This window comes from Orycteropus afer, unplaced genomic scaffold (genome assembly GCF_000298275.1).
Source record: "Orycteropus afer afer isolate SDZICR_OR568_19922 unplaced genomic scaffold, OryAfe1.0 scaffold00240, whole genome shotgun sequence".
NCBI lineage: Eukaryota > Metazoa > Chordata > Mammalia > Tubulidentata > Orycteropodidae > Orycteropus > Orycteropus afer.
Genome location: NW_006921827.1, coordinates 3,380,200 through 3,388,587, shown reverse-complemented (window position 1 = coordinate 3,388,587; position 8,388 = coordinate 3,380,200). Strand labels below are relative to the sequence as shown.

At 35.3% G+C, this 8,388-nt stretch overlaps 1 protein-coding gene across 1 annotated transcript in view; it reads left to right on the top strand.

The window, feature by feature from the left end:
- HSD17B4 (hydroxysteroid 17-beta dehydrogenase 4) overlaps positions 1–8,388 on the top strand; it is a 125,048-nt gene that overhangs the window by 2,276 nt on the left and 114,384 nt on the right. Inside the window, exons 2-5 of the mRNA XM_007949160.2 lie at positions 2,939–3,046; positions 4,720–4,779; positions 6,407–6,428; positions 6,539–6,585. Coding sequence (XP_007947351.2) covers positions 2,939–3,046; positions 4,720–4,779; positions 6,407–6,428; positions 6,539–6,585 — 237 coding nt within the window. The remainder of the gene's footprint in view (positions 1–2,938; positions 3,047–4,719; positions 4,780–6,406; positions 6,429–6,538; positions 6,586–8,388) is intronic.

The window sequence follows — 8,388 nt, the reverse complement described above, 5'->3', positions numbered from 1 at the left end:
TTTTTTTTTTTTCCCTTTTAAACGTTGTTGCTATCCAAGCCGTTCAAACTTGAAGCCAGTACTTTTCTCTCAATCAAAACTCACTGCAATTGAGTTGGATCTGACTCATACCAATGACTCTTTTGGTTTCCGAGGAAGAATCACTAGAGAAGTAGAAAAATCACTAGAGAAATAGATTGTCCAATCTTTCTGAGGAGTGGCTGGTGGGTTTGAACCACCAGCCTTCTGGTTAGTAGTTAAGTGCCTTAGTACTATGCTACCAGAGCTCCTATTTTACTTAATGGGGTAGATTTGGTTTGGTTTTGGTTTTGGTTTTAGTGCTATCTTGTTTTGCTGCACTTTGTATAATTTCCACTTGGGGGTAGTGTTTCATTCACAATTGAATATTCTTTCTTTAGTTAAATGTTGCCCATTTGCTTTTGAACTTTCCTGTGCTTGCTTTAAAGGGTCGGTCATAAAAGACTTGGAACTGCATGTTTTAACATTTTGATGTTTTCACTTGTTTACTGTCATTTGAGTAATCACATGAAAATGAACAAGTAATAGAAATTCAGAATTTGAGAATCTTTTTTTTTTCTTTCCAAGGGATAGTGTAAACTTCTTTCTATTAGGTGTCTTTGCAGCAGTAATGGTAATTTTTGCAGTAATGGTAAGAAAACGATATTTCTAGAAAAAAATATATCCTGGTTTACAGTTTGAAAGAGTAATTTTCTTAAAAAACAAAAAAAAGTAAAAATTGACTTAGCTCATTTTAAGTGCTGCTAGGCATTGTCTTTTTCTTTGTATCACCTCTACCTCATTCACCACCCAACCCCACTTGCAACCCCCACTCCAATCAACAAACAAGAGTCATTCTTCAGAAGAAGAATAAAAAGGCTCCCGCCCCAAGTGTGGCAATCATCACTTCCGGTAATATTAAAATACCTTAAACTTGACTGTATACAGCCATGTCATATATTAACTAGTAATTGTTTTTATTATACTCCTCATAATTGATTTATCCAGTAGCACTGCAAAAATTCAATGTAAATTGTTAATGTTTTTTCCTAAGTATTTTTCTTAAATTTTTAAAAAAAGTTATTTGCCATTGATGTATTATATCTTTTTATTATTTTTGCATATTATTTTGTAAATTTTGTGTCAAATGATTATGTAAATGTACCTACCAGCAATCCCCAACTTACAATGGGGTTCCATTCTGATGACTCCACTGTAAGTCGGTTCTGATGTAAGTCAAATATTTCAATTTTTTTCTTTTTTTTTTTTAGTTTTCATTATTATTGTCTTTTAGGAGCTCTGGTAGCGTAGTGCCTAAGGCATTTGACTGCTAACCAGAAGGCTGGTGGTTCAAACCCACTAGCCACTCCTGGGAAGGAAGGTTGAGCGATCTACTTCTGTAGTGATGCCGCCTTGGAAACCCAAGGAGGAGTCTCTGTGAGTCAGATCTGGCTCGACGGCAGTGAGTTAGTTAGATTATTGTCTTTTATTTATGTTTTCATTTGTGAATATTTTGTGTTTAAGGTGAAAGACTGCATAGAAAATTAGATTCCCATTCAACAATTCATACATAAAATGTTCAGTGACATTGGCAACAGTCCCCCTAATGTGTTAGCACTCTCACTATTTCTACCTCTCTGCCCCATTTCCATCCATCCTGTTTCCTTCCTTCTCCTTGCCTTCTCATCCTTGCTTTTGTATAAATGTCAATTGTTTGGTCTCATGTTGTTCAAAGCAGCACATTCCTCATAGGTGTTATTGTTTATTTTATAGGCCAATCTATTACTTGGCTGACAGGTGACCTCCAGGGGGGCTTCAGTTGCAGGTTAAAAGGTTATCTTAGGTTTATTACCTTTCACCATCAGTATCTAAATCTAGTATTTGTCTTTGGGGGTTGGGGACATTACATATAAATTTACAGATAAAATGACATCAGCATATTACATGCTGCAACAGTGTATGTAGTACATATTACTAATGATAAGGTGTACCAAAAAAAAAAGGTTACAAGTGTGATTCGTCACAACTTAAAATAAATTGTATGTTGGGGATTATTTGTTTTTCATTGTGTTGACCTTTGATTTGCATATTTCACTCTAAAATCTATTCATTACCATGGTCATCACATACTTAACTTTCAATAGATGATAAACTTTTTGAGGGCAAGTGCTATTCTTAAACATCTGTATGTACCTCTAGTGATTTCCTTGCAAATCTCAAGTGCTCATTTAATGGTTATTAACTGATTATTAGAACTGTAATGATTGTCATCTAAGGAGACCTTTAGTAACTACATGATTAGGTGTATGGAACTATTAGGTGGTAAGTGTGGTTGGTTGTTAAAACATATAAAGATGGAACGTGGTATAAATTAATAACTGAAGCCACTTAAGGTTTTGTTTTTTTTCAGCCTCTTACAATAAATGTTTTTTATTTCTTTTGTTCCCAGACCATGGCATGTTGTGTTCTGTGAAAATTTACAAGTGTGTTTCTGTTTAATAGTTTAATATTTTATGAATCCTTTACACCATTCCCATAAGCATAGGCTTTCTTGGCACAGAGAAGAAAATTCGTATTATGTGTTTTATCTTAAAGTGATTTTCAAGTTTTATTTTTTATTGCCAAAAAGTGGATCATTTTTTTCTCTTTCCAAAAAAGAAAAATAATTGCAAAATTAGAAACTTCATGACCTGAACTTATGTTTCTTAAGTATTTTTGCTTTTTCTCTTTATTCAAAAACAAGGACATGTTTTAAAAAAGTACATATCTTGTACTGTATTTAGCAAGATGGGGTTATAGTAGGAGGGAAATGGGAAAATAACTGAAGAAATATACTACTAAGTCAAATGTCAATTTCAACTTCTATATTGAAGGGTGAGAAATTATGGTGTGATTAAGAAATAATTGACCAAATTTTTAAGTTGCTGTTTCTGTATTGCAGTGAATGATTTAGGAGGAGACTTTAAAGGACATGGTAAAAGCTCCTTAGCTGCTGATAAAGTTGTTGAAGAAATAAGAAGGAAAGGTGGAAAAGCAGTGGCCAACTATGGTATGGTATTTGAAAGAATAGACTATGTCTTTTAGTTTTCTTCAACTAGTACTTTTGCTTACATTAATGAACACTGAACAAATATTTCAGCATTCTAGCATAATTATGACATTAGATTGTATCAAGTTGGCTATAATTCTAACATTTTCTATTGCTTATTTAGTTTTTTGATAAATGAGCACATGATGTAATCATAATCATTATATACATGGATATGGGTATGTTTTTGTTCTTCTTTTAAAAATTGTGTTTTTTAAAAATTAAAGCTATAGTGTAAGAACTGAAATGTCCCCTTTGTATACCTGGCCTTCGTATTCCACTCCATACAAGTAATTACTGTTATTCGCAACCTTCTGATTTTTTAAAAAATAGAATTTAAAAAAAGTTCATGTGAATTCTGACTTACTGTGACCTCATATGTGTAGAGTAGAATCTCCATAGAGTTTCCAAGACACTGACCTTTCAGGAGATCACCAGCCCTCCTCTGTGACTCCTCCTTTGTGACTGCAGAGAATATAGAAAGAAGCAGTGGTAATGTTAAGTTATAGTAGACTATTTGGCACACAGTGGTAGGAGTGTGAGCCCTTTCCTCCGTGAATTGCTGATTAGTAAAAAATAACCAAGCCTTAAGATTTTGTTGAGATTTACTTTCTGTAGTTAGTATTACAAAAACAGTAGGGTTGTTTTTCCATTTTAGTTATATAACATTGAAAATTAGACATATTATAATTTTGCAGATTATACATGCATCTCCCTACCTGGAGTCCTCCCCAAATTCTGATTTGCATCTTTAGGGCAGAGTATCTCTGTGACTGTTTAAAACTATACATAAATGCAATGAAAATAAGCATTTTAACAATAATAAGTCTGTTGCACTGGGCACATCTCAAGCCCTCAGAGTCACTTGTGACTGCTGGATTAGTGCAGAAATAGAACGTTTTCATCACTCTTGTTAGTTGCTAATGAGTCTGTTCCAATTCAGAAAACAACCCTTAAATAGCAGCCCATGTGTACAGAGTAGAATTGCTGCATGGAGCGTTCAAGGCTGTGACCTTTTGGAAGCATATTGCAAGGCCTGTCTTCTGAGGCACTTCTGGGTGGGTTCAACAATCTTTTGACTAGTTAGTTGTTGAGTGCTTAACTGTTTGTGCCACTCAGGATCTCTTTTCCATCACTACAGAACGTTACATTGCACAGTGCTGTCTTATATAGTATTTGGTAAATATTTCTTATACCTTCTCCCCCCCCCTTTTTTTTTTTTTTAATAAAGAGTGTTTTAGGAGCAGAATTTCTTCTTTTACATTAGACCATCTGTATTTTGGGGAGCTCTGGTAGCATAGTGCCTAAGGCACTTGACTGCTAACCAGGAGGCTGGCGGTTCAAACCCACCAGCCACTCCTCGGAAGGAAGGTTGGGCAATCCTACTTCCGTAGTGATAACTGCCTCGGAAACCCAAGGAGGGGTCGCTAGGAGTCGGGGCCGACTCTATGGCAAATAACAACAACAACAACAATCTGTATTTTGATTTGTTATGTACCTGCAATATAAATTTAATTTTCCTCGGAATGAGTTTTGTTGGATAATAGTGTCTGTCGTGTTTGGATACATAGAATTTAGAAGTCATTTGTGAGAGAGACTACTGATGGTTTTCACTAATTTCCTGTTCACCTCAGATTCAGTGGAAGCAGGGGCGAAGATTGTGAAGACAGCATTGGATGCTTTTGGAAGAATAGGTGATGTTTCTTTGAGTTTATGGTCCTTACAAAGCAGTTACTACCTTCCTAATAAAATATTGTGGATTTTACTTTTGTTTATTAAACAAATTTTTCCTTGTTGATAATCAGATTTTTAGATTTGTCTTTCAAATTATTTAATTATTGTACAATCCTACATTATTGCACAAAGAGCTTTAAGTGACAATTTTTGTATTGTTTTATGCACTTTAAGTACTTTATAAACTTGCAAGCATTCTCTCAGTGACCTTTTCATAATTTAGTTAAACCGTAAATATGTTTATAAAATAAAAATAAATCAAGTTTTGGAATAGAAGACCCAGTGGGTTCTTTTGGATAATTATTTATATTATTATTTTGGATAATTATTTATATGATTTTGGATAATTATATATGATTTATATGACTAAAATGATTCAGTATCATATAAATTAATTAAGATGAATTGTATACAAAATTACCTAGTGACTAAACCCACTGCTGTCGAGTTGTATCTGACTCATGGTGACCCCTCCTTGGGTTTCCAATAAAAAATATTTTTTTAACGAGCTTTTTATATATTTTTAGTTCACCCTTCTCTAAATAATCTTCCTGGTTTAGTTCTACACACTCTTAATAAAATATTATTGATTTAATAAAGGGAAACATTATTACAGATAAGTCTAATATGTTTATAATCTGAAAAGCATTCGATTTTGTAATTTGAATATTCAGCCCTCCCCTTTTTTGTCTAGCATATGTGATTTTCTAATTTTGTTTGGTTGACATCATTTAAGAGATGTATTCATGTATCGCCCGACTCCCCTCGGGCCTGCTGAAGCCCAGAAGTGCAGTGGTCAGGGGACCCCTCGAGGGTCTTTAAACCTCTGGGCTGGGATGCCCTAGGTACCTGGACTGGAGCTCCGGTAGGTTGGTGCCTAAGGCACTTGACTGCTTATCAGAAGGCTGGTGGTTCAAACCCACCAGCCACTCTTTGGAAGGAAGGTTGGGCAATCTACTTCCACAGTGATACTGCCTCGGAAACCCAAGGAGGGGTCGCTATGAGTCGGGTCTGACTCCATGGCACCTAACAACAAAATTCACATATAAGCTGATGGAGAGGTAGAGGAGACCATAAGTGTGAAGTCATAGAATGAGTTAACAGGATGGTGGTTAAACCTTAAAAGACATAATTCTTCTTTTTACATGGTGAGAATACAATTATGTAGCAAGATGGAGCATCAGTTTCTGACTAATGGTTTCCTTTCTGGGCTTAAGACTTTTGAGTGGCAAGGAAAAAATTTTTAAACTTTTAAATTTCTGAGTGGATTTTGAGGCTAAATGAGGGATAGCTTATGGTTACTATCCAACAACCTAGGGTTGTGCAACAGCATATCTTATGAATAAGCTTTTAGAATTTCAACAGAAGGTAAGGGTAGAAAAGTTGAGATATGTGAGTTTGAGAGGAAGGAGCTACATGTAGATCATTTTTTTTGGCTATAGTTGTACAATTTTATTTTAATAGCAGTTTTTACCTAGTGTATTTACTTTTCCTTGAAAAAACAATTTTGGAAGAAATATCAGTTCTAAGCAAATGCAAATGAATATGCTTACTTTTATATTTATGATGTGAATCTTTTTATTGCAGATGTTGTGATCAACAATGCTGGGTGGGTATTTTCTCATTTATAGTAATGTTCATGCAAAGTAGTATTATTTTTTAAATAAAGTATATTTTTCTTCTTCTTTTTCCTAATTCTAACTAATATAAATTTTTTAGGATTTTGAGGGACCGTTCTTTTTCTAGGACAAGTGATGAAGACTGGGGTAAGGTGTTTTATTTTATTTTTTATTGTGATTTGGGTGAAAATTTACAAGGCAAATTCACTTTCCATACAGCAGTTCTCATGACATTCACCACAATTTACCACAATGCAACAGCTCCCCTTCCACTTCCTCCCGACAGTCATCTCTTCCCTGTGTCCATCCCTCCATGCACCCCTGCCCCTTAAGCTGTCTCCCTGTGTGTAAACAGCCTTTCCTTAGCCATGTTTGCCTTCACTGACAATGCTGTACTGTATGTGCAAAAGGGTTCATCTTTGTTGACCTCTCTATGTCTTCCTCTTCCTCAATGCCACCATGTTGATCACTCACATTTGGTACGTTGCCCTTCTCTTCACTCAGATCAATACTACTCTCTACCTATCTAACAGTGTTCCCTCTCCTCCCCTCCCACCCCTGGTAACCAACAAAGAAAATTTCCTTCCATAGATGAACCTTTCCTTGATTTTTACAATAACAAACCAATCCAATATTTGTCCTTCTGTGATTGATTTATTTCACTCAGCAGAATGTCCTCCAAGTTCATTCATGTTATGTGGTGTTTTGCAGATTCTACATTATTCTTTAGTGTTGCATAGTATTCCATTGTGTGTATGTACCATAGTTTGTTTATCCATTCCTCAGTTGATGGATACCTAGGTTGTTTCCATCTTTTGGCTATTGTAAATAGTGCTGTGATGAACATGGGTGTGCATATGTCTGTTCTTGTCATGGCTTTCACTTCTTTAGGATATATACCTAGTAATAGAATGGCTGGGTCAAATGGTATTTCTAATTCCAACTTTTTAAGGAATCGCCTAAATGCTTTCTACAGTGGTTGTACCATTTTACAGTCCCACCAGCCGTGTATGAGAGTCCCAATCTCTCCATATCCTCGCCAGCATTTGTTATTTTGTATCTGGTTGAACTTTCCTACTAGTACTGGAGCAAGATGGTATTTCATTGTTTTGATTTGCATCTCTCTAATGGCTAATGATAGTGAGCATTTCTTCATATGTTTGTTGGTCGCTTGAATATCGTCCTTAGTGAAGTGTCTATTCATGTCTTCTGCCTATTTTTTAATTAGATTATTTGTCTTTTTGTTATTGAGGTGTTGGAATTTTCTATAGATTCTAGAGAGAAGTCCCTTGTCAGATATGTCATTGCCAAATATTTTTTTCCAATCTTTAGGTTCTCTTTTGCCTCTTTGGAGAAGTCTTTGGAAGCACATAAAAATTTAATTTTTAGAAGGCCCCATTCATCTAGTTTCTCTTCTGCTGTTTGTGCATTTTGGGTTATACTTGATAGTCTATTTATGCCATATATTAGGGCCCCTAATTTTGCCCCTAGTTTTTCTTTGAGGAACTTTATAGTTTTAGGTTTCACATTTAATCTGGAGTTAGTTTTTGTGTATGGTGTGAGATATAGATCTTGTTTCATTTTTCTGCAAATGGATCTCCAGTTTTGCCAGCACCATTTATTAAACAAACATTCTTGTCCCCATTTAATTGGTTTTGGCCCTTTGTCAAAGATCAGCTGACCATAGGATGCTGGATCTGTTTCTGGGTGCTCAGTTCTATTCCATTGGTCTATGTGTCTGTCATTATACCAATACCAGGCAGTTTTGACTACTGTGGCTGTGTAGTAGGTTTTGAGATCCGGAAGTGTGAGACCTCCTACTTTGTTCTTCTTCTTCAATAGTGCTTTGCTTATTCGAGGTCTCTTTCCTTTCCATATAAAGTTAGTGATTGGTTTTTCCATATCCCTAAAGAATGTTGATGGGATCTGCATTGGGATTGCATTGAATGT